The 24414-nt window shown below is 38.2% G+C and overlaps 5 protein-coding genes across 7 annotated transcripts in view; 2 read left to right on the forward strand and 3 right to left on the reverse strand.

The window, feature by feature from the left end:
* Positions 1 to 989: 989 nt before the first annotated feature.
* On the forward strand, positions 990 to 3533 carry LOC116845474 (putative ankyrin repeat protein RF_0580). 2 transcript variants are annotated; one of them, XM_032818205.1, is made up of 9 exons: positions 990 to 1341; positions 1417 to 1538; positions 1698 to 1820; positions 1897 to 2023; positions 2137 to 2242; positions 2305 to 2439; positions 2495 to 2835; positions 2909 to 3131; positions 3208 to 3533. In XM_032818205.1, exons 1-9 carry the CDS (start codon positions 1301 to 1303, stop codon positions 3352 to 3354), a joined length of 1365 nt encoding a protein of 454 aa, XP_032674096.1. In that variant the 5' UTR covers positions 990 to 1300; the 3' UTR covers positions 3355 to 3533. The 2 variants fall into 2 exon arrangements, with proteins under 2 accessions (XP_032674096.1, XP_032674095.1); XM_032818204.1 differs by having other exon boundaries at positions 992 to 1341; positions 1412 to 1538.
* On the reverse strand, positions 3176 to 7211 carry LOC116845471 (conserved oligomeric Golgi complex subunit 5). The gene is made up of 14 exons (XM_032818200.1): positions 6993 to 7211; positions 6821 to 6913; positions 6568 to 6692; positions 6267 to 6486; positions 6048 to 6190; positions 5698 to 5964; positions 5499 to 5619; positions 5311 to 5428; positions 5098 to 5238; positions 4636 to 5019; positions 4398 to 4523; positions 4221 to 4329; positions 3810 to 4028; positions 3176 to 3734 (listed from the first exon to the last, which is right to left on the reverse strand). The coding sequence occupies exons 1-14, from the start codon at positions 7030 to 7032 to the stop codon at positions 3549 to 3551; spliced, it is 2292 nt and encodes a 763-aa protein (XP_032674091.1). The 5' UTR covers positions 7033 to 7211; the 3' UTR covers positions 3176 to 3548.
* Positions 7212 to 7336: 125 nt separating this feature from the next.
* Positions 7337 to 24414, forward strand: part of LOC116845469 (WASH complex subunit 2) — a 26251-nt gene continuing 9173 nt past the window's right edge. The window contains exons 1-10 of one of the 2 annotated variants that reach the window (XM_032818191.1): positions 7337 to 7563; positions 7906 to 8034; positions 8111 to 8299; positions 8438 to 8592; positions 8656 to 9025; positions 9428 to 9551; positions 9753 to 9941; positions 10014 to 10372; positions 10920 to 11215; positions 22423 to 23882. In XM_032818191.1, the coding sequence (XP_032674082.1) occupies positions 7909 to 8034; positions 8111 to 8299; positions 8438 to 8592; positions 8656 to 9025; positions 9428 to 9551; positions 9753 to 9941; positions 10014 to 10372; positions 10920 to 11215; positions 22423 to 23882 (3268 nt within the window). In that variant the 5' untranslated portion in view covers positions 7337 to 7563; positions 7906 to 7908. The remainder of the gene's footprint in view (positions 7564 to 7905; positions 8035 to 8110; positions 8300 to 8437; positions 8593 to 8655; positions 9026 to 9427; positions 9552 to 9752; positions 9942 to 10013; positions 10373 to 10919; positions 11216 to 22422; positions 23883 to 24414) is intronic. The other variant, XM_032818190.1, reaches the window with a different exon arrangement.
* LOC116845477 lies at positions 13054 to 14617 on the reverse strand. The gene is made up of 3 exons (XM_032818207.1): positions 14389 to 14617; positions 13697 to 13799; positions 13054 to 13567 (listed from the first exon to the last, which is right to left on the reverse strand). The coding sequence occupies exons 1-3, from the start codon at positions 14486 to 14488 to the stop codon at positions 13459 to 13461; spliced, it is 312 nt and encodes a 103-aa protein (XP_032674098.1). The 5' UTR covers positions 14489 to 14617; the 3' UTR covers positions 13054 to 13458.
* On the reverse strand, positions 15765 to 20329 carry LOC116845475. Its single transcript, XM_032818206.1, has 3 exons — positions 20140 to 20329; positions 18048 to 18156; positions 15765 to 17232 (listed from the first exon to the last, which is right to left on the reverse strand). The coding sequence occupies exons 1-3, from the start codon at positions 20213 to 20215 to the stop codon at positions 17031 to 17033; spliced, it is 387 nt and encodes a 128-aa protein (XP_032674097.1). The 5' UTR covers positions 20216 to 20329; the 3' UTR covers positions 15765 to 17030.

Below are 24414 nucleotides of genomic sequence, written 5' to 3' on the forward strand. Positions count from 1 at the left end.
TATATAATACAATATATATAAGGCCAGTATTCATAGTCGAATCTTATTTCAAGATCGTCTTAGGGTGCCGTCCCATTGAGCACGGATCGGAACGCCGGATCGGATTTCTTACTATAATGAGCGTTCCGTTCTCTAGTTCCGTTCCGTAAAAGTTTCCTCTACCAGTCCCATGTAGCAAAAACGGAACGGATTTCTAGTTATAAAATATATTTCACTCTTCAATTAAATATTTCAGAATATTCATGACAAGTTATCGACAAGATAATTGCATAAATTATGTATATAATTAATTCTGTCGCGTCAAAATAACGAAATATTGACGAATTAATCATATTTATTTGCGACCGACGCGCCATTCCGTTCCGTTTTTGCTACATGGGACTGGTAGAGGAAACTTTTACGGAACGGAACTAGAGAACGGAACGCTCATTATAGTAAGAAATCCGATCCGGCGTTCCGATCCGTGCTCAATGGGACGGCAACCTTAAGTAATGTCTTAAGATGCGAATACGATGGGTGGGACCCGATTGACCATGATACGATTGGACACAGATTGTAATGATTGGTTCGACCTAGTAATTCACTAGATAATTCTTTTCATCGGTTGGTTGTGTCCAATCGTACCGTGGTTAATCGGAACGCTCCCGAATACGGTTAGACGACAGTTTCCCGAAAAGTGGAGGGGATAATATTGGTACCAAGAGAAATCTCTACACGATATAATTTAAAGATCTGTTTTTTGTAACTGCACTGCTGAACTAATGCAAAAGGTTAGAGTGAGAAAACGTATACTTGCCTTATTTCAATTTATTGCACCAATTTAGCAGTGCAGTTACAAAGAACAGAATCTTTAAATTATATTGTGTAGAGATTTTTCTTCGTACCAACATTATCCCCTCCACTTTTCGGGAAACTGTCGCCTAATCGCAAATACGGCTCTGTCATTGGTTCATGCCATTTTAAGACAATACTTAAGATAATCTTAAATATAAGATCGGATTATGAATACCGGCCTAAGTGCAGAATGCACATGTACATACACGGGCGCGTTTGTTACGTAATTCCCTCTTAATAAGACAGGGTGACTTCTGGCCACATGCGTAGTATGCATCCTCTATAAGAAAAAAAAGTTGAGAAGAAAAACGCGCTTGCGGGCTCGAATACACCACTGCCAAGAAGAGCGTTTATACTCTGATTGAAATATTTTAGCAGTCAAGAAAGCAATAACACGTTTATTTTATTAAGATATTCTCTTATTAAGATATTATCATAATGAATCTGATGCCTGGCGGTATGTCCGATGAAGAAGAAGACGATGACGATTTTTACTTTTCAGATGTGGTATGCTCGATTGTATGCAATTTCTATTAAACTATAACTGCAAATTATGTATTGTTATATATTTTTTTAGAGCAGTTCAAAGAAGAACATTAACTACAACTATAGGCAATTGTATGATGAAAAAAGAATCTTTGAAAATCGTGTGTTAGATGCATGTAAAGAGGGAAACTTAGATATGATACAAGAATATCTTAAAAGTAAGACTTATCACTATTGTCGCACTATTTAGTTTTCAAGATATATTTTCTTCCTTATGTAGTTATACTAATGTTATATATATTGCTTAAACTTTAGTTCAATGATAAACTATAATCTTATTAAAATTCTTATTAAAAGAAGATAAAATAATTTTGCAGAGTATGATATTAATGATCTTTTGCATACTGGAAAGCCTATATTATCACATGCAGCTGAAAACACACAATTAGATATAATAGAGTATCTATTAAAACATGGTGCAGATCCTAACAGGCCTACAAGTATAGATTAATTTTGTTTAATTTATTATTGCAAGTTTTGTGTGAGTTTATTATAATTTTATATGGAATCATACAGATACTTCAAACACAATTTTGATGGAACTATGTTCCTCCGTGGAAAAATCACCTGACATATCTTTGAAATGCCTTCAACTTTTAATAGAAGCAAAAGTTGATGTAAATGCTAGAACTGAATCCTATAGGTGAATTTATTTTTATTAAATTAAGACTGAATTTTTTTATGATGTTAACTTATATTTATTGTTAATGTTAATATAAGTAATTTTGATAACTATTGATAATTATGATTTTGCAGAGAAACAGCCCTAATGCGTGCCTGTGCCTCACAAAATATAGATTTTGTCACTGAACTTCTAAAACACGCGACAAATATCAATGCTTATGATTATAACAAGAGAAGCGTAAGTTTCAACATCACTAAATATCATAGTTCTTTTCCAATAACTTAATGATTTTATTACAGGCTTTAACTTATGCTGTCATAAATAATAAGGTTGATGTAGTGGAACTTCTTTGGGAACATTGTGCAGATGTTACATTATTAGACAAATTTAATTTTACTCTCAAGGAAATTGCTAAGGAATATCAATCCACACAGGTTATAAATATTCTTAATTTCACCTCTAATGATACTAAACTTTATTTTTTTCCAGGTATCTACTTTGTTAGAAGATTTGATGGGAGGAGATACACCTATGTTGCACAACGAAACTTGGGAAAACTTATTTCCAGAATTGTATCCTAAAAGAGAAGAGGAAACTGTAGATTTCGAATTATATCGTATTTTAGAAGGGATGAATTTGGAAAGATATAGCATCCTATTTCAAGGGATGGATCTTAAAACTTTTTTACAATTGACGGAAGATGATCTCTGCCATTTAGGAATCAATCTCCAAATTTACAGAGAACAGTTTTTAGAAAATCTTCATAAAATTCATTGTAAAAAATGGGGAGTGAACAGCATCAAAATTGTTCAGAAATCTGAACTATACACGTATGTTTAATATTTTTTTCATAATTCAATTATATATGAAGCAAAATAATTACGTACACATTTGGTTGTGTAGAATTCATGATAGTATTAATTCACTGCTAAACATGAAACGTCAAATTTGTGTGATAACTTCAAGTTTTCAATATATTAAAAATAATTTGACACAATGTGCAAAAAAAGATATCCATTTCGACTCCACGGAAAGTGCAAAGTATGAAGAAGAACTGGAAAAAACAGAAAATACTCTAAAAGCATTAAAAGATGAAGTAAATCGTTTAAAGAAATTAGTGCAAAAGGTAAATATTTTCTTGATATAGATTTTACATACAATGTCATCGCATTTAATATACTCATTTTATTTCTATATTGTAGGTTGATAAGAAATATGCTATTGGTATACCAGCAACTTTTATAACTCCCAAAAAACCTCTAAGCAGAATCAGATGGGTTATACCATTAAGTATTACATTAATAATAGGATTTCACATATATAGGACAACTTATATTCATAGATTATAAAATGTAACATGATAATGAAATTTTTGTTTTGAATATTTTCTTTTTAGTACGTTTAGTATACTCTTGTAAACGCAATTATATTTTTTTTTCATAGTGCATTAAGTTGTGCATTTTAGTTCATACAAACTCAGAAGAATATTTTTATACAAAGGAGAAATATACAATTACATAATATAGTATATCTTTAATTAACTTTAATGTTCTCTCAAGTTTACTAATTTCATCATTTGCGGAAATAAAGGGTGGAATGTTGGAAGATTTTGTTGTCGAATTGTCAATTGATAACGTTCCAATGGTCCACTACACAGTGCCAATCTGTCTCTTTCGTTTGGATGGCTGTCCATCCACTGAGACAATCTGCTTATGGACCATCCAGCGCTCTATGACAAACGTGATATAATATTATAAACGTTCCTCTAAAAAATAAATTATTTTGCTTTAAGAAATTTGTTTACCTGATGCGGTGACGTTATCTCGGGCGGCGCACCAGAAAACAAGTGTAAAAGAATAAGAGACGGTGGTACGCTGCTTTCTCCTTGTTCTAGAATCTTCTCAATCATTTCTTTAGGACTGAGAACAAGCAAGGTTTTTAACGCTCGCAAAATTCTGTATTGCTGTTGCTCGAGCAAACCCATTTGACCACCTCGACATAATGGTGCTACAGCTACTTCCATCTAAAACAATTTATCTTTCAATTATGACAATTTATAGTAATTATAAATTATTACTAGTAATTATTAATTTAATTACTAGTATATTATTAGTATATTACTAGTATATTACTAGTATATTACTAGTAATTATAAATTATTAGTAATTATCAATTTATATACTTGTTACATTCATCTAATGTGATAATGGCGTACCTGACCAAAATCTATTAGAAGTTTTGCTCTTCCAAAATCAGTCAGAGGTCTCAAGAGGCAAGCATGACGTACGAATAACTCTATGCATCTCGACGCAACAGCTTTGCAACTTAAATAATATTAACATTTAATAATCTGTTATCGATATATGTTAGAAAAAAAGTAAAAGCAACTCACCTTTCAGCTACAACTACTTGATTCTTGTATGGTAATAAAAATGTATTCACGGATCGTAAAATGAACCCTTGTAATTCACGCATGTAAAGAGAACAGCCGATTTCTTTTCCCAGAGGGCTGCTAGTGCTATATTGCAATCAAGCTTGTATTAATATGCAATATTGAAATCTTATATTGTAAATATACATTAAATAGAAATAATATACATTAAAAAGAAAGAAGCAGAGATTATACTTACTCTTTAAATTCGGAATCGTCGTGCATCGTCAAGATAATGCTTTCGATCGCATCGCTAATAGAAGTCAATAACGGCGCGAGCAGATTCTTCGTTAACATATCTGTCTCTTTGAGCGCTGTGGTAATGACGACGCTACCTTCGGAGATTAAGCCAGCTGCCAAATTCGCTATTACGCGATTTGTCTGGCTAGAAAGATAATGCAGAAGATTTGCGAGCGTGACATTTGTTTGCTGACCGGTAGTGGGAGAATCGATTACTTGACTAGCCTCACCGCCAGTCACCACGCTCTGTTCGCATTTCAAACAGAATAATCTTATAGCTTTTCCTACATTCCGCGCCACGACTGTCGAGAGTCCGTCATCCACCAATGATACGCTCAGCTCACTAAGTATAGAATATACTTTTACTGAATTTTCTTCAATGGGTAAGATATATGTACAGAAAAAAGTGTGTTGAACTTACTTTGTAATTGTACGTATAAGACCGTCGATTTCATCGTGCGTTGGTAATCCTTCTCCAGAAAACATATTGTGTACTGGATCCAAAAGTCGTGACACTGAACGCGATAAATACGCATTTTCAAAAGGTTGCAGAACATTGCGACTGTAATAAAAAAATGTGTAGATTAATATTTTATATGTTATTATGCTAATTTATGTGAGATCTGATACTTACTCGATACCATAAATCCCAATACTGTGAGATCTTTCTTTTAAACGTTTACTCAAGTCCAGAAATATTCTTAGAAATTTGGGATATTCTCCTTCTAAAGCCTGTTTTACAAATGACGATCCTGCAAGACGAGTTTTAAACTTTACAAGTGTTTAGTGCACATATATTATATATAAATACATATAATTTACCTTGAGCTCGTTCATTCAAAACTTTCGCAAGAAGTGTATTTACTTTATCCCAAAATTTCTCAGACAAATCGTGAAAACCTTTCGTGTGATGTTCTAACAATACTCTTTGCAACAATTCGATCTGAAATAATAATCTTCTTTGAAAATTGCCGCAAGTTTAAAAATGTACACATAACATTGTACAATTTAGTCTAATTACTTGCAAACATTGAGTATATAAAGTATCTTGGAAAAGACGCTCCAAATTTTCCCAAATTCTCGTACGTAAATTTCCAGATGATCCAGGCGACGGAATTGCAGCTCTGCCCGGTGCTCCTCGTTTCCCAAAATCTTGATTTGCTACCAAAGATACGTCTAACGATTCTGTAGAAATTTTCTCTATTTCAGCCAGGGTAGACTCTATAGTTGTATCCACAGCTCCGTTTAATATTCCTAAATTTTGAAACACCTGCACAGCTGTGCTTACCTGCAATATAATCAATAATAGAATATTTTAAAATAAGTATTAGGATAAAGGATAATAGGATAAAGAGTATTCATAGGAAGCACCTTTGTTCTGTCCATTGCTTGTAATCCCTGGGTTAGTGTATGAGTGGCTATTCTTTGTACTGTAGCTCTTTGAGCTTTTACAGCCTGTTGGTCATCCGCAATCACATCTAAACCATTAAGGTCTGTGTCTGCCATTAATTGCTCTGTGTATGTAAATTTTACATGTAATATATAGACATATAATACTGTGGTAAGGAAAAAGTAGCACAAAAGTAATACCAAGTTCATGTAGACTATTGGCAGCTTTGACAATATCTGGTCCTTGAGTAACATTGCTCATTTGAGAATTTAAACGTTTGGATAAATGTTGCATTCTAGCAACTCTCCTCAATAGATCAGAAGTTTCATGAAGCCGTGCCAATACAATTGTTTGCATCTCTATTCTGTTAAATGGGTCAATAATTTTCCCACGTAACCGCTCAACTGCTGATAGAAGACTCTAAAACAAGATTTATTGTTTTTTATATCACTTTCCAACTTAACTTTGGCATTAATATTAATATTGTTCTACAATACTCACTTGTATGTGAGATTGCATTATAAAGAGTACTCCTTCTAACTTTTCAACCCATGTTGCCTGAGATAGTAAATCCTCATGATTGGCAAGTACTTGTCTCTGCAATTCTGCATTTAACACCTCAATAGCTAGAAATAATATTTACTTTTTATATTAATTATATAACGAAAAAATTATATCATATATAAAAAAACTTCTTAAATATGATAATATGCTACTTTCACACTTTAATGATATAAAACAATTGAAACAATACCTTGCCCTAATTTGCTTAATTGTTGAGCCACTGACAATAGCGAATTGACATCAGTTTTTTTGGAATCGGCATCCAAAAGTTGTTTAAAGAATTCTGAAATTAATGTGTATATTAATAGCTGTCCCCAACAGTCTATAAACTTTTATTTGATGAACAAATGTTTTTTACTTACGATCATTTTCTATGTCTTCCCAGCTTGATATCTCACTCATTTTAAGTTAGCTGTTTGCAAAATATATGCGATACAAAGTGTATATATATATAAATTATATTTTGATATCAGCAAGACCATTGAGTACTGTTGTTTGTTAAAAATCTGTAATTCTTCGAAAAATTTGTATGCTTATCAAATGGACTTGACAAGTTGACAAGTATCAACAGTCGCTCATGTGGCACACAAGTTGCGCTCAGGTGGCACTCAGATTGCGCTCAGGTGGCGCTTAGGTTGTGTATAGGTGGCGCTGAAAATTGTCCCTTCTTTTCCAAGGGGGGAGTTTGTATTCACTGCAATAATCCAATGGATAGCTGTGTGTGTTGGTGGATGTTCCTTTTTTTCCACGAAGTGTGGATTTTTTAGTAAGAGATTAGACACAGTTTCTCGTGTATCTTGATTCGCTTAAATGTAATCGCAACGGAGAGAGTTACGTCGTCTTCTCTGTACTCGGACACGAGCACAAAGTTGCTTGACATGGTGAGTGAGATATGGAGTAACACTGACACTTGCTTCGAAATAATTTCCTTAGGTTAGCATGTGCAAATAATGATATCTATTAACCGTATTTTTGAAGCGATATTCGTTTCATCAGATATAATATGCGAAATACAATTATATGCTCCTTTGTCTTATTTTCACAGTTGCGATTCTTATCGAATCATTCTTCATTTTAAATTACTTTCTAATTTAAGCTAAAGAGAGTAGTAATGAACGTTAGTGTTTATCTACATTGAATAGAAACAGTATACATGTATTTGTTGACGTATCGCGTATAATGTATGTATCTATTATCTGCGTGATATTTCTGGTTGTGAAAATTTACAACCAACAAGAATGTAAGAATTAACAAATGTTTATTTTACTATGACAGGACATGTCAGACAGAATAGAAAAATCATGGGATCACCCGTGGACCACAGAAGAAATGAGGAAGAAAAGAAGGGAATGGAGTCTAGCGGGTGATGTTGGACTTCTTAAACATCTGCAACAATTTTCTGAGGTATGCTTTATGCTTTTATTTTTGACATATTCATGTTTCAATAATGTATAACATTTTATTTTATATAATATTCTAGAACTTGGTATCCAAAGCCAATAAAACCCAAGCAGCTTTAGATACGTTAACAACACAGTTGAAAGAGACAGGAATATTAGTGGACAATGTCACCAATACATCTTTAGCACTAGCCAATACTCAATTCATTGAAAGTCGTGTACAGGAAGATGACATAGAGATGAAGGAAAATCCTGAGGAGAAGCAAGAAGTAAGTACTTGCTTTGTTTATTATTTTGGTGCATAAAGAATAAGGAGAGGGACTCTACTTCTAACAAATATTTCTAAAGACAATTCTGAAATATGAAACCACCTTATACTGTCTGAATAATTCTCATTGATTGATCAGAATGTAAAGACTCAAGAGTCAGCGCCAGAAAATCTGCTGGCCAGCATAAGCCAGAGTGTCAAGCAAGGTTTGAACATAATGGATGAGAAGTACAAAATGATGGATGTGGCTTGCAGTGACAGTGAAGAAGACGACGATGGTGAAGTAGTAGTCAGGTGAGCACTGTTACTTGAATTCGTACGATTCAATCGCACGGATATTAAAACATAGGCTTACAGTGTCATGGTGGGTCCCAACGATCCATATCAGGATCGGCCTTTGCCGTACGTTATCGGTTCCGACAAGTGGACGACATCGAGTAAGATTGGCTTAGAGAGCAGCAGCAGCGAATCCGAGCAGCCAGACGAAGAAAGAGAAGAATCAGAGAGTGATAAGGAAGAGGACATGAGCGCGCAAAAAGTCTTCAACAGCCGGCACAATCCGGAAATCAATATTGCGAGGTTGTCGTCGTCATCCTCCAGCGATTCGGACAATTACAATAACCCGAGCAGCAATATGTCATATATGAATAACAGCAAGGTGGATACACTGTCTCAGAATAACATTAATTCCGCCTCCGAGTCCATCACACCTAACACCGTATCGAAGGTAATTATCAAAGTGATAACCAATATATTTTGGAGATCATTTTAATCTAATAGGCACTTGTGTTGCGAGGAATACTATCGAAGCTTCGGTGGTATCGAATTAGTACGCCGTCCCGCTCAGCAAATGAGGAGATCCAGACTCGACTTCTGGACAGTATTTTTCGCAACATTTAAAAATAAATATTAACATCGTAAAAGGAATCGTGAAATAAAATGCATAGTTAAAATAATTTGTTGGAGATGAGTATTTAGGTTTATTAATATTAATAATTTGAAGTAATAAAAGTCTGATGTGGAAGGTTGATTCATCATGTTCGTTGCCAGTCCGGAAAAATATTCAGCGCGTGTGCATTGATACTGTTTGACATTTCTTGCGTATTTAACGATTTATTTTTCGCTGAAGACCTCGAATGAAACGACGCCAAACTTCGCGGAGGAGTTGGCCAAACGACTAGGCACCGTTCGCCAAGCGCAAAAGCCTGTCACTGTGGGCGAAGCTAATGAGTCATCGATTAATAGATTCAAAGGTATGTAGTTAAGGCTCTTGATCCCACTGCTGCGGAACTCTGGATCGATGATGCCAGAAGCGAGAAACGCGATCTGACGTTATTAATCCAGATTTCCGCAGCGGTAGGACCTTAACAGTCCTCACTATAAAGTACAAGTTATATATGAAATATCTCGTTATAAAATAAGACTTTTTAGTAAAGTATATCTACTTTTCATAGATGATCTGTTCGCGTCAGAGAGGGATGATGACGTGTTCAACGACGCTTCCGACAATCTGTTCAGCGACAAGAAGGATCTTTTCGACGAGAAAGTGTCTACGAATCTGTGGAAGGACAGACCGATCAAATCTTACAAGAGCAATATCATACCTGCCAGTATAGATGTACCGCCGCCGATCAGTATAATTTGTACGTATTTTTATACTTCCCTAGAATTACTTCGGTGGAATTACATGTTTCAACGTGAGACTGCATTTTCAGCAACGAAACCAAAATCAGCGATTGACGATTTATTCGCCGACGCCGACTCGGAAGAGGACTCTGACGATATTTTCTCTTCGAAAAATATTGTTAAGAAACGCGCAATGCATTCCCCGGCTAGCGGAAATGCTCAGGCGAAGAATGCGGAGGATATGCCGAAGAAATTCTTAGACGTTATAGCACCCGGGTCTGCTGGCGGTAACATTGCCACGAGTACGCCAGAGACTAACATCAAAGTTGCAAACCTGTTTAGCGACGAAGAGAACGACGATGGCGATCTATTCGGTGCTCCCAAAAAGCAACCGCAAAAATCCGCCATGAACACGTCTGTGGATACAACACAAGATTCAAATAAGAAGGTAAGTTGTCATTACAATTTTGTACAATTTGTATACAGACTTCGATGATACCGGAGTATCATCTACGGATGATATCTATGTTTGATGAACGTTTGATTACGTCGAGAGAAATTGTGTAAAAAATTATCAAATGGATATTTCGATTAAATGAAATTAGATATCCTGATCGGTTTTTGATTGAAAATTGATAGTTTATACATTGATAGTTTATTGATAGTTGATAGTTGAAAATTTTTAATTTAATAATTTTTTATTGGGTAATTTCTCTCAGTGTAAATACATCTACTCGATTGATTTGATTGTTCACTTGTGATTGATAAAAATAATAATAATAATAAAGTTGATTTTATATATATATATATATATATATATATATATATATATATATATATATATAGTAGTTTAATATATAACTAATATATAACTTCTAATAAATCACTCATATATTAACTCATTAAATAATAATGTTATATGTTCATCGTATTATATTTCCATAATTCGGGATTAGCTCAAATGGAGATTATCGTACGAATGAAATAAATCGTAGAAACCAGTCGGAGGAGTGTCGATACTCAGACACGTCGTGGCGTCCGACATCGAGAGCAAACTGTCAAGCCGGATGATGAGGCGACAGTCGTCTGACTCGTCCGATAGTGACGCGCCAGGAAATTACGATAGCGCGAGGAGCACCGAGCCGGTGTCTGCGGAGAGAGCTATGCTAAACGATAATATCGCGGCCGAGAATCCCACGGAGAGCATATCCGCGATTATCGAGAACAGCAACAGCAGCGGGGTGTCGATGCAACCGCCCAGCATCGATAACACAGCGGGATCCGGTTTGTGGTAAGTCGTTATTTTTCTCTTAATTCGATCTGTTTTTCTCTCTCTTTCCTCTCCCTCTCTTTTCTTTCTCTTTTTCTCTCTCTCTTTCTCTCTTAAAGAGAGAACGTTCTACAGAGCATTCCGCGAACCTTCCAACACGGTCACACATATGTGGACATACTCTGACCGATTAGAATCGCCGAGCACAGAAGAGGTCACTGCTCTTTATTTAGAAAGGCCGATAAAATAAGAACTAACGCTCGGCTTTTCCTCGCTGTCGTGCGTCACGTATTTGAAAAGTATATTCAGTACTCGAAGTGATATTAGTAGACGACACATTTATCAACTGTCAATGAAATCACGGAGTTATTAAGTCGGCCTAGATTGTACTAAATATCGAGTATACGGAGGATGTAATGAATCGCGCGCGTCGTCGAACTAGATATCAAATTTATCGAATTTAATTAAACGATACTGTTAAAGTGTTAAGTCGCTCACATATATGCACGCGTACACGTACACCATGTGCGATCGGGAAACCTATCTGATGACACGCGATACCAAAGCTTCCCGAGGTCAGCACCTAACAAAGAGATCGTGCTTCAATTACGTATGCGCTTTCTGCAGTCCTTCGTCGACGCGGCCGTTGCGCGTCGCATCCAGAATGCAAACGAGCATCTCTCATCGTTACCGTCATTACCAACGATGCGACCGGCACCCGGATCATTTAATAACCGGCAGGCATTCAGCTCGTTAAAGGTACCGAACGGTCTAGGTCCGTCTCGCTCGCTTCCCTCCGGACTTACCAAGCCACCCTCTATCGTGTTGACACGCGTGCCAAATGCTTACGGTGTCATTGAATCGATGACCCAAACATTAGTCACTCGTCTTGCCCATTACGCACTAGAAGTGGCGAGTAAATACGCCAGTCCAAGGCGAGCTTCTTCAGCGCGGCTGAATGTTGCCTGTTGCCAGTGACTCTCTTTCTGCCGCGCCACTAGTTTGAAGAAACGTAAAACGATGACGACGACGTAAAAATAGTGAAGATAAAAACTACTGTAAGCGATTCGCGTTGTAGCGACGTTTATTCGCGTGGAACGATTCCCTGAGGATCGACGTGTCTGTCTATCGAGTGAAAGATGGTGAACGATAAAAGTTGCACCGCGAGTGTGGTTTTTGGAGTGAAGTGACTTGAGAGGAGCACCCGCTAAGCATTCATTTTCGCAACTTATCGCATTCTCGAGATGACTATTGTATCTTTCACTAACTGCAAATAATGGCAGGCAAGTAACAATTCCTCGATGTGATCTTCTCTCGAGTAAAGGCTGGTGAACGGTAAAAATCGCACGAGATGCGACTTGCAGCGAAGTGATTTGAGGGCGGTATCTGTTAAATATTCATCTGCGCGAATTATCACATCCTCGAGATGTGTCTGGAAGACTGTCGTATCTTCCATTAATCTTAAATATTGCCAGACAAGTAACAGATGCAAGCAATATCGTATTCCGTGTAGAAAAGTGACATTTATCTAAGAATTGTTTCAATGTTGTGGATTTCTCTATAGTCCTTCCGTTAAAACTAAACTATGTGTCAAAAGTTCGGAAGGTGTATATATAATTAAGAGAGAGTCTATAAGGCCTATAAGAGCTTGAACTTAGTGTGACTAAGTTTGAATGGTAGAATGATAATGTTTGACAGTATTCGGCGCACGCGCCAAATATTTTTCCAACATACGCGATAAATCAAATCTGAATTCCAATTATTTAATTAATTCCCTTAATTAAATTCTTTAAGCTTTAATCAATTTTTTCTGTTAACTCCGAGAAGTAGAGGAATCATAGAGGTAGTAACAATCGAAGTCGGTCGAGCGAAAGTAGCGTTTATTTAAAAGTAGCGTTATCGTGCTGAGTCGTGCCAGAAACGCCACATTCCTTAGTTTAACCTTAAGAAGTTACGCGAAAGTAACGGTCTAGCTAGAAGAGAGCGTCATGTTTGTATCGCGTGACAATAGTCCGCAAGTTTAGAAATCTTCGCGGTCAGCCGCAAAAAAAATTATGAGAAAAGAATGACGAGTACAAACAACATTCGAGCAACAAGTAACGTGTTCTGTTGCACGAGAGATAACAAATCACCATTAGTCATTATTGCAATTAGAGAAGAGAGAAGCTTAATACAACAAAGTAATAAAAATCGTAAAACGCGATAGGTCAATTTGAAATTAAGTGTCAAAGGTGAAGTTTCGGAGAACATTTCGTCGTGTAAGTCTAGTCGGTTTTGCAAATCGGTCTTTCGCAGCATTCCGGATAAGGCTTGCTGACATCCAATTCATGATAACCGATTTGGTTTCCTGGCGTGCATAGCGACAATGGACATCTAGAAAGAAACGAGACATGGGAAGGAAATGAGAATCGAGATTGCGATATAAATTGGTACAGAGATAGAGCGAAGGTCTCTTTGAGTACAGAACTTATGCTGAGAGATTCATATAAAATTTCGACTCACCCGAGCATAGACATCGAACCATCTTCGTTACATTTGATCTGTTGGCAATCGCGATAATGAGTACCCACAGGTAGAATTTCGCCGTTCGTATATTCGCAATTACCTGCGCAAACAAATGATCACTTTATGTGTAAAACAGCTTTCGTCCATTTTTTCGCAGTATTATTTGATAGTCAATTTCTCGTGTATATTCTTTTACTATGTAACTTTGATGATAATGTTGGTAGTGATTAACTAATCAAATTGTTAACTTAATTATTGTAACATTTTTAGTGTCATTAAATTATTATTATTATTAAATTATTGATTAGTAACGTTGATAACTACACAGAGAAGAACATTTGTTTAAATTAACCAAACTTTCTGCTAATACCAGATTTATACTAATACCAGATTTCTATGTGTTCAACGTAATAATTGATCCGCGGATTGTTCGAGAAATTGAAATTAGAATTACTATCGCGCGGTGTAAGTACAACGGTACTCATACAACGAGACTACGATTTGCGAAAGAGTTCCACGAGGTCGATCTTCTAGACTCTCTTTCTCTCTCTCTCTCTCTCTTTCTCCTCCTCCCCTTCCCCCTCCCTCCCTCCTTCCCTCTCTCTTTCTCCATAAATTTGTTACAATTCCGTGGCATCCGCAGCATCTCTTCTTCTATTACGACGATCCTCCTCAATTACACGGTATACCTTGCACTTGCACAAACACGCACACCAGCAGCAAGATCGCGCAGCAGAGAAACCCCTTCATCCTAAATTTCTCGTCGAAGAATACGCCAGGAAGAAACATAATAATCCGCGAAAATCATCTTATATATCGTCTTCCTTCCTTCATTTACATGCCGGTTGACCTCTGAGAATGTCTCATCCTCCGTTCGACGAGCGATGCGTAACGTGCGATATCGCGGATATCGTGGATGTAGCAGCACGATTTTAGAAAACAAGACTACGACGGGGAGTTAACATCAAGTCTGCTAAGTCATTAATCACCGCGAACGTGCCGGGCACGTTACGAACCGCCATTATCTTTTAGACTTCTCCTCGCCGCCGAGTTTATCTATTGCGCGCTTCTCTCCTCTCTGTCGCTCGTCTCGCTACTTACATGATCATTAATTATGCCCCGCAACGTCCGTGTTTGCGTGGACTGCGACGTTTGATTACTCCCGCATCAATTTACGTGAAACCGATTTGGGAGCTATTTTTTGCGATCGTTACGCTGAGGGAAAAATTACCTTAAAATCAAGAAATATTTCTTTGATAGGTGCCATTAACATATTTATTTATATATATAAATAAATATGTTAATGGCACCCATCAAAGAAATATTTCTTGATTTTAAGGTAATTTTTTCCAGTGTACCAGCTTTTCAGACTTCGTCGAGCCGCGGCGGACAGACGGACGATGGAATCGAATCGTTTCTGTCGTCTTGATGCAAGATAATGATCCGAGCGAATGCATGACGACGGGGATGAAATGTGGGCTGAGGTCAGAAATCGAACAAACATCGATTGAACGAATGAGTGTCTGAGAGGAACTCGTGTCAAAGAGCGGGTCATATCGCGATAAAGACGCCCCACCAGAACTATTTTTGGCAATAATACGCTACGTATCACGGTCGACTTATCGATACAGGTTCTTTTTCTTGTCTGGAAATCGACATTTCCGAGAGCAGCATATTAATCAGTTTGTGTCCTTGTCGCCCCTTAATCGATTTCGAAAACAAAATTGAGTGCCGAAAGATAAAAGACCGAGCTAATGGAAAGATATACGCGCTGTGTGTCAAAAAATAATATTATTGTTCGACGATAATGAATCACTTTATTATTGTGAATTAATTTCCAGTATTTTGCAAATTGTCTTCGGATCTCGCGTTGATCACGAATTGCGATAGTTTGTTATCTGCACGTCAACAACTATCGTCGCGATGCAAGGTCCCCCAATCTTTGAGAATGGAAAATCTAACATCGCGATGCATATCTCCGAGAGAAAGTTATTGATTAACGACAAATGTTTACCGCTGATAGTTCATCACTAGAGATTATCGCACTTCACCCGATAACGCCGAATTTTGCTTTGCATACGTATTTTATTTGTTATTACATACAGAGAGAGATACATGTCGAATGATTACAAGAGTGGGAATAATGCATAATGTCATATAGAATATATATGTTGTATATATGTCACACATATGTGGTGATATGGCGAATATTATTATTATTTAACTTATATGTATATATACGCAAGAAACTCGTGCCGCGACTTCTGTCGAAACGAAAGTTTGACGCAAGCAAATACCTGACGACTGTATCACTGTATGACGTAAATCTCGCATTGATTCCCGATTCGTTGTGTAAAAATATCCTCGCAGTTGCATCTTTCCGCGTATCTACGTGTATCCGCATACTCTCCGTTCTCGAATTTACTCTTTCTCTCAAGAGAAAAAACAAAGAGGAAAAGAGAGGAATAACGATGATCATTCGTGCAAGATGCAACTGAACGGAGCATTCTTGATATTACCGGCCTTTTATTTCACGTTTGTACACCGCGTACACGGCGAAAATAGTGTAGTAAAAATTGCAACAAAATTGCATCTTTGTTATCTTATGCGTATGTGAGCCATGCAGAATTTTATGACTGAAATTACTATATATTTTTATCACAATTTCAATACAGTGTCCAGTTGTAAAATTTGCCGATTATTTCGATTATACAAAAATATTGGATATAATTCTAACGTAATTTTTACTCGTAATTATAATATTTTCTCCGTGTGTAAGAATACGGAATTCTTTCTTTTTATTTCTTTCCCGTTGCGTCAAGAGAAAATTAAAAATAATGAACTCTCGTTTCGATCAAGCAAAGACAACTGCTTCGTGTGATTCGAAAGGAGGAGGTCTGTTCTTCTTAGTCGAACTAGTGCTGCCGAACTGAAACTTTGTTCTTTCAACGTGTCCTTTCAACGCTGTTATATATTCGTTTTACTTCAAAGGCAATCTAGTTAAGTTAAAAAGGAACAGACCAAGTACGATCGTGAAGAGATAGTCTGTCAGGACTGCCCTGAGCCGGGGGTGGTTTTGAGAAGTATTGACCGCCGGATGATTAGCAACTCTCGCGGGGGATGCCCTTGGAAGATACGAGACGATCCTCAAATCCAAGCCCACGAGTGAATTCGATCAACGATCCGGCGGTGAATTCTTCATTTTGCTTCGCGTGATTGCTTTCCGAGGATCTTCCGAGTCAGTGCTAAGTGTCGACGTTGAAAAATTATGCGTCAGCGGGGCGCGCTGCTGCAAAATTTTCGTTTACGGCCACGGCGACGCGGCCGACGCTCAGGCAAATTTTATTCCCATCACGTGAGGCGACCGTTTGATGGATCTTTTCGGTCTGTAGATTCTTTCTGGGGTGCTGTAGTAGCTTATACGACCGTCCGCGCAAATCGATCCTCCACAGCAGTCCGGATAGGGCTTCGAGCTGTCGAAACGTTTGTAGCCGCGCCACATACTCGGTCGCTGGCAGAAGTAGTTTCTGCATCTGTAATCGAAATCCCGGTTCAAACAGTAAGAAAACAAGAGTTAGAAGTTTGAGATTTAACAATCATCTGGTAAAAACAAGAGTCAGGAATGGGCTAATAAAATCAGTATTGGGTACACATTGATCGATAAAAATTGTCTTTGACCAAAATAATCAGCCAATCAATCATCAAAATTGACGAATCGTCATGCATATAAATTGTCCAGTAATTTCATCGAGAAAATTAATTATTAATTAAACTTTGATATAATTGATCACAAACTAATTAATAATTAATTTCATCAATCGATTAAATTATTCGTGATGTATGACGATTGATTAATTTCGATTATTGACTTGCCGATTATTTTACTCGAAATAATCGGCAAATTTTCATCGATTAATGCTCTACACTGAATAAAATGTCCAGCTCTTATTAGGTCTTGTTTTATCTTTCAAAATGTTAATCTTCATTATTGCGATTTCGGAGCCGCGCAGCGAAAATTCGAGCGAAGACCTCAAGAATCTTTATAAAGATTTAATTTAATCTAAATTCTGCAAGCTTCTAACAGTCATTCCTTCAGTCCGTGAGCTGTAACGCCCGAGAATGGACTGGAAACTACGAACTCTTCGCAGATTAAATCGCATTAATTCGTATTGGTCAACGAATATTTAACGAACAGTCAACGAGCGACTGTAAATGTAAGCTTTATGATGTCACTTGCCGTTCGGTTTTTCACGGAAAAAGCGCTTACGCAACTCCATCATTGTTCTTAGGTAAATCCGACTGGCTATAGTAGTTTTAACTTTGTAAGTGAGTGATCATCGATACTTACGAGTTCGTTACTTCGATTACTGCTTTTGCGTGGCACGTCACGTTAACGTAGCAATCGGTATATTTTTGGCCAATAGTCAATTGTCTGTTGTGGTATACGCATATCTCAGCTGGAACGAACAAAAAAGTCGCAACTTTAATTTTACGAAATTTCCTGGCTGCATTGGCGAAAAATTCGTCGATTCTCTTTTTAATGAACTTTTTTTCGTTTATCCGGACGTGTTCCAGATAAGTGGAAAAAGTCCGAATGTCTCGGCGATAGAATTTTTGTCTGTCCAATGTGACTCGTGAGATTTGATGCATTCCGCGATTATCTACATTTCGTGATAAGCGAATGTCGTTTTGTCTTGCAATAAGAGACAATTTAAATTCCTTGTGCTCTCGAAATTTCTTGGAGTGAAATTTCACTCGAATTTGAGTGATTTTTATTCGCATAGAGTGGATTCTCCATTTCGAACCACGTCGAGTAAATATTTCGAAATTGAAGAGTGAGTCTGATGTACTTCATCGTCAGAGGAACATACTCGCTCTGGATGATTGAAACATTTTCTCATATGGAATCATAAATCACTTTACGCGGAGAGAATATTATGGTTCTTTCTCATATAAATTCTTTTTTCAATTTTACTATTTCTAGTAGCGCAAAAAAATACATTACGTTCAAAAAGTACCCAGAATTTGTTATTTAAAAGATACACGTTGAATGTATGAAAAAAATTTTGTGTTTTTAAGTTGGCATCACTGTCCTTGAATGTCTTGTAAACTAATTGACGATTTGTCAATTAATTTGTTTATGGCAGCTATTTTTATTAGCCTATTACAAGTGATTTCTGCGAATTTTATATTGGATAAATCTGTTGAGCAAAAAATTTGTCTTAAATTTTGTGTTGCTAACGAAATTTCATGTGTCGATTCACAAAAGGCCTTTGGTGAATCGTGTCTATCGAAAACACAATATAATGATATAAGGCATTCAAAGAAGGTCATCAAATGATTACTGATTTCCTTCGTTCTGGTCGATTATCAACGTCCAAAGCTGATGAAAACGTTGAAAAAATTAAAACACAAAAGCCAAACAGTTAATAGAGAGTATTATGTGGGCGTTATGAAGCGTTTACGTGAAAATATTCGTCGGAAAAGACCAGATTTATGGAAAGACAATTCATACTTTTTGCACCATAATATGCTCCATCGCACACATCGATTTTTGTACGAGAACTTATAACCAAAAACTCAACGAACGTGATTCCGCAAGCACCGTATTTACCTGACTTGGCTCTTTGTAATTTTTTTCTGTTTTCTAAACTCAAGTTGTTCGAGGAAAGCGTTTTGAATCGATTGATGCCATAAAAAAAAATTCGCAACGAGAGCTGAAGGCAATACTAATTTCAGCGTACGAAAAGTGCTTTGAGGACTGGGTCAAACGTTGGCACCAGTGCAATGCATCAAATGGAGAGTATTTTGAAGAAAATAAGATAAATATTACTGAATAAATAATTACTTTGCGTTTTATCTAACAATTCCGGGTACTTTTTGAATGTAATGTAGACTATCAGTGCCTATTAAATCTGTCCTATTAAGGGACATAATAAATTCAGCTAGAAATATAGTAACGTTTTTGATGGCAAATTTTTCAACTTTAAAAATATAAATAGCACATATGAAATGAAAGGTTACTCAATTACAGAATATCTCTACTAGGCAATTGTAGAATTGCCGCAGAATATCGGTCTATTCATCGGCTACAAAATTCTGTAGCGATTCTTGCTGTAAAATTCTCTCTGTGTAAGCTTGAATGAAACATTCATTCATTCTTGCGATTTTGAACGACGGTGTTTCTATCATCGCTTCAAGTGAGAATACTGCTACTTTTCATTCAATTTTTGATTAAGATTCTATTTCAAGAAATTTAAAGGCTATTAGGAGACATTCGTGCCCATAATTGTTCTCAGAAATTATTGGATTGAATGGAATATTAAGTATGAAAATTTTTAAATATTAAATCCGAACAAGAGGAAAAAACAAATATGGGCCGATCGAGTGGGACAAGTGTGTATTATTCTTTGTATCGTGTTTCTTTCGATGGTACTTACGCACTGCCAAGATGTTTAGAGCAATCCCCACGATGTACACTAGAATGAAGAGTACGCTCAGCGACGATATCTTCATGATGCCGTCAGACTGCGCGGAACGAACGCAACGAAATGCGCAACGAAATGCGCAACGAAATGCGCGTAGAGCTTCACGATACCCTCTGTCGAGCTTTAATGGTGCCCCCCGCGAATCGGACAGCGGCTTTTATACTTTGTCACCGGCTGTGATATCGCGAGACTCGCAGTGGACGATTTGCGTCAGTGACGTCGCGCTCGCAATTTTTTTTACATGAGATATAATCGCGCGCCAAGTGTGTACATATAGGCACACTCACGCACTTCAACTATACGCGTATTTATTTTACAATAAATCTCATCGCGCGCAAAAATCTGATCGGGGGCCAGCGTGACTACTTTCGCAAGCTTTCCGGGTAGAAAACAGTAAATAGGACTTGCATATCACTCCGGAAAAAAAGTTCCTCCGTGTTTTCGTCGTGTTTCGCAGAATCCGGAGTGGTCACCATTTCATGAAAACAAGAGCCTAAAGAGCAAAGTTGTTGTTATTTTGTTATACTTGTTATTAATTACATATTATATATATAAATTTTGTACATAGACATACAAGTAAAGAAGCATGTGGGAAATACAAATAATACGCAAAAACATCAAGAAATATCTTGTCTCTAATTTGATATGTTATGATATTATCGAGAAAGAGGGAGAGGGAGGGTGGGAGAAAGAGAGAGAGAGAGGAAGAGAGAGAGAGAATTCTTCCATGATGCGTGGTGAAACGCGGGTAGATAACAAGGGCGATAAGCTCGTATTGTGAATCTCTCTGCTCCCCGTTTGTCGCGCGAGTAAAATGTACGAAATGCATCGGCTGTGTGTTAAGGCGGCGCAAAGATAACGTGTGGCCCTATTTTCAGCGACTGTTTTGCGCGCCTGTCTATTTTGCAACCGGCCGTTTTGCGCGCGAACAACGAACTACGCGCTTATTACGACGCACTCGCGTAAAAACCAATAAAGAGAAAAGTGAATCGCGAAGAGCGCGAAAACAGACTCGGAATCGAAATTTTCCATCATCTCGTAATGGGAGGTGCGGAAGAAAAAGTCGCTTGCGGCCTGATAAATCGGCCTCATGCATAGAAATTCACTATTCTATACCGCGCTAATCGGGTCGTGATATAAAATGTCTGACATTGAGACCTCGCTGATGCAGCCCTTTTGCAGAAAATGTGACTCACGGTTTATTCGCGATTCGCGGATTCTTTTTGCATCGATCAACCGTTGATCTGTGAGCTTTTCTGAATATACAGTTTGAAATTTTATTGCGCATCCAGTTGCTTATCGAATTGCTATAACTAAATAGTATCTTATCGAATAGTATAACTGAATTTTTCTAGTAGCTTAGCAAAAATAGGAACCAGATGAAAAATTCAGCCGTAGGAACAGAAAGATTACCGTAGATAGCTTCTGCTCAGTCAATCGTTCTTGGTTATTGCAAGCAACTTGTAACGCAGCTGAGTGTTTTTCAGATGAGAATGTTTCGGTTGAAGTAACAGAGGTATCATTTCATGTCGCTGAATTTTCATCTGCTTCCTAATCGGTTGTACGAACTGGAATTTTCTTTTTTCTGTGTCCTAATGGCCCTTCGTATGAATCACCTATATAATTATCCGTCTCATTAGCGTTGGCTTTTACCAAAAGACGAATGTTGATTACATTCCTGACTCCATATGCTAGCTTCGTCCAATAAGTCGCGAAATAGCAACCTGTTATACGAAAAAAAAATGCTGTTGTATCAATATATCATGTATTGTTTCAAAATTACTTTTTCAAAAAAAAGGTAAAAAAAAGAAGCCAAATGCACGCACCTTGGCGTATTATTTGTCTTTACAAAAAAATCGTTATACATAAATTACAACAAAAGCTTAGCTAAAAGATATTTAAAAAAATATTATTAAAACAACCCTATTCAGATCAATTGTACTCTCGCGAATACTCTATTGAAAAATACAAGACAATTTTATATTTTCTACAAAAGTAATGATATCAAGAAGTTTACGCGAATGATTAATCATTTCAGTTTTTATTTTTATAAACATACAACATATTATAAGCGACACTACCGGTCGTTTGATAATTCGAGTATTAGCTTCCATAACATCGCCTTTGAGTGCCAATGAAGAAGATTTGCTCTAATCGCGACACTATTGACCAATTCTGTTGATTCAACGGCATTCTTCTTCCGTATAGAAACACTCAACGATTGTCTTTCTTCAGGGTGAATTTCCACCCGGAGATGTGCTCGACGAGGCTCAAGTCCGAGGAGATCTACCGTGAACGCGTCACCAGCGACAGCCTGTTTACGGCTCGAACGTGCAATCCCTCCAACTCCAACTTGGCGAACGGTAGCAGTAATCAACAGCAACCCTCCCGGCAATCGGAGCAACAAAACATTTCGTCGGCGCTGCAGGACGACGTGTTCGAGAACGACGATCTGTTCGGCCCACCGCCGTTGCCTTCCAAGTCGGACTCGAAGCGTGTCAAGTCGAAGGTCTCGTCGCTCTTCGACGACTCCGACTCCGGCGACGAACTCTTCTCCGCCGCGAGTTCCGGCTCCAGGTCGCAGAAGAGTACGGATTTCCTCGCCACAGTCGCGTCGACCGACAGGACGAAGCCGACGCCACGAGGAGCCGGCCTGTTCGACGACGACGTGGACATATTCGGCGGCAAGGACGTTCCAGACGTCGATTTATTTGGTGCGACTTCGAAGTCGATGTCGAAGGACGCCGTCTCGGACAGTCTGTTTAACAATCGTAGTCGGGAGCCGGTGACGTCGAAGAGCAGTAACGTCGACAAGTTACCGAGTACAAAAATGGAGCCAAAGAGGATCAGCTTGTTTGACGATGACGACGGCGACAACGATGGCGATCTGTTTGGCGCGAAGCCAAAGCCGAAGCCGAAACCGAAAATCGAGCGAAAAACTGACCTCTTCGGAGACGAGGACGATTTGTTCCTATCGGTCAAGACGAGTAAAGAACACTCTTCGGTGGGGAAAGACTCATCGATCGAACCAAAGAGCAATGTCTCCAAGGATGTTTCTATCCTTAACGTTGAGAAGAAGAGCAAAGACGCTCTTCCGGGAACCAAATTGTTTTCAAGCGCCGCAAAGACTCACAACCTTCTGTTTGAAGACGACGACTACGATGATCTGTTTGGCAAAAAGGAGACGATAGTGTGTAAGAATGACGCAACAAAGCCTGAATCGAAAGGTAAGGTAAAACAAGACCTTGTCGAAGAGGTAAAGAAACTTCCCGAAGAGGACAAGAACTCCTCGAATGTAGATTGCGACGTGAAGACGTCTGTTGACTTGAATATTGTCGCGGATCAGCCGGAGAACTATGTAAACATCGAAGGAAATAAAACAGACGTCGAAGAGACGTTCAACGTCGAGGAGGATATCGATGGTATGACAAAGAAGAGCCCGCCGAAGACGCTGAGCATTCGAACCTCATCACCACCCGAGGACAACAGTCAGACGTCACGAAGACCGGTATCTGGTAAGATAAAGAACCTGATGGGGAAAATGGGCGATTTGAAGATACTTTCACCGATGGACGCGCCGCCGATGTGGAGAAAGAGCGAGGACCGGACGGATGAGGACGAAGACATCGTGGACAAGGACAGCGACAGCGGAGGTCTAACCACTGCTGGGCGTATCTCACCTCCAAGCGTGTCAGGTAATGATCTATTGAAGCTTACTTCTAACAGTATACAGGGTGTCCCGAAGTCCCATGATGACCCTTGGTGAGAACGTAGAACGGATTGAGGTGAGCAAGAAAGTCCTGTGCCGTTTTGCGATATTCGTAATAGTTTTTGAGAAATTAATTATTTTGTCTCAACAAATCAGCGTACAGAAAGCGGCAGCGGAAAGAAAGATGCCTTCGGCCGACGTGCGACCGCGACACTCGCGAATCGTATCTCGCCGCATCCCTCCGCCCATAGCTACGAGACATAGCGAGTCTATGTCTTGTAGCTATGGGCGGAGGGATGCGGCGAGATACGATTCGCGAGTGTCGCGGTCGCACGTCGGCCGAAGGCATCTTTCTTTCCGCTGCCGCTTTCTGTACGCTGATTTGTTGAGACAAAATAATTAATTTCTCAAAAACTATTGCGAATATCGCAAAACGGCACAGGACTTTCTTGCTCACCTCAATCCGTTCTACGTTCTCACCAAGGGTCATCATGGGACTTCGGGACACCCTGTATATA

Source organism: Odontomachus brunneus, unplaced genomic scaffold, assembly GCF_010583005.1.
Source record: "Odontomachus brunneus isolate Ranch 3 - 2012 unplaced genomic scaffold, Obru_v1 Obru_scaffold_052, whole genome shotgun sequence".
Classification (NCBI taxonomy): Eukaryota; Metazoa; Arthropoda; class Insecta; order Hymenoptera; family Formicidae; genus Odontomachus; species Odontomachus brunneus.

Bases quoted from the DNA above. Each gene is read 5' to 3' on its own strand.
- LOC116845477 (XM_032818207.1), bottom strand. From the start codon at position 14,488: ATGTTTCTTCCTGGCGTATTCTTCGACGAGAAATTTAGGATGAAGGGG. The intron at 13,800-14,388 runs GTATACCGTGTA...TTGTTTGCGCAG, and splicing joins CGTGTTTGTGCAAGTGCAAG to GTAATTGCGAATATACGAAC. The intron at 13,568-13,696 runs GTGAGTCGAAAT...GTTTCTTTCTAG, and splicing joins GGTTCGATGTCTATGCTCGG to ATGTCCATTGTCGCTATGCA.
- LOC116845471 (XM_032818200.1), bottom strand. From the start codon at position 7,032: ATGAGTGAGATATCAAGCTGGGAAGACATAGAAAATGATC. The intron at 4,029-4,220 runs GTACGCCATTAT...AAATTGTTTTAG, and splicing joins TTCTAATAGATTTTGGTCAG to ATGGAAGTAGCTGTAGCACC. The intron at 3,735-3,809 runs GTAAACAAATTT...CGTTTGTCATAG, and splicing joins AGATAACGTCACCGCATCAG to AGCGCTGGATGGTCCATAAG.
- LOC116845475 (XM_032818206.1), bottom strand. From the start codon at position 20,215: ATGAAGATATCGTCGCTGAGCGTACTCTTCATTCTAGTGTACATCGTG. The intron at 18,157-20,139 runs GTAAGTACCATC...TGTTCGTTCCAG, and splicing joins TCTAAACATCTTGGCAGTGC to CTGAGATATGCGTATACCAC. The intron at 17,233-18,047 runs GTAAGTATCGAT...TTTCGATTACAG, and splicing joins GTAATCGAAGTAACGAACTC to ATGCAGAAACTACTTCTGCC.
- LOC116845474 (XM_032818204.1), top strand. From the start codon at position 1,273: ATGAATCTGATGCCTGGCGGTATGTCCGATGAAGAAGAAGACGATGAC. The intron at 1,539-1,697 runs GTAAGACTTATC...ATAATTTTGCAG, and splicing joins GATACAAGAATATCTTAAAA to AGTATGATATTAATGATCTT. The intron at 3,132-3,207 runs GTAAATATTTTC...TCTATATTGTAG, and splicing joins TAAAGAAATTAGTGCAAAAG to GTTGATAAGAAATATGCTAT.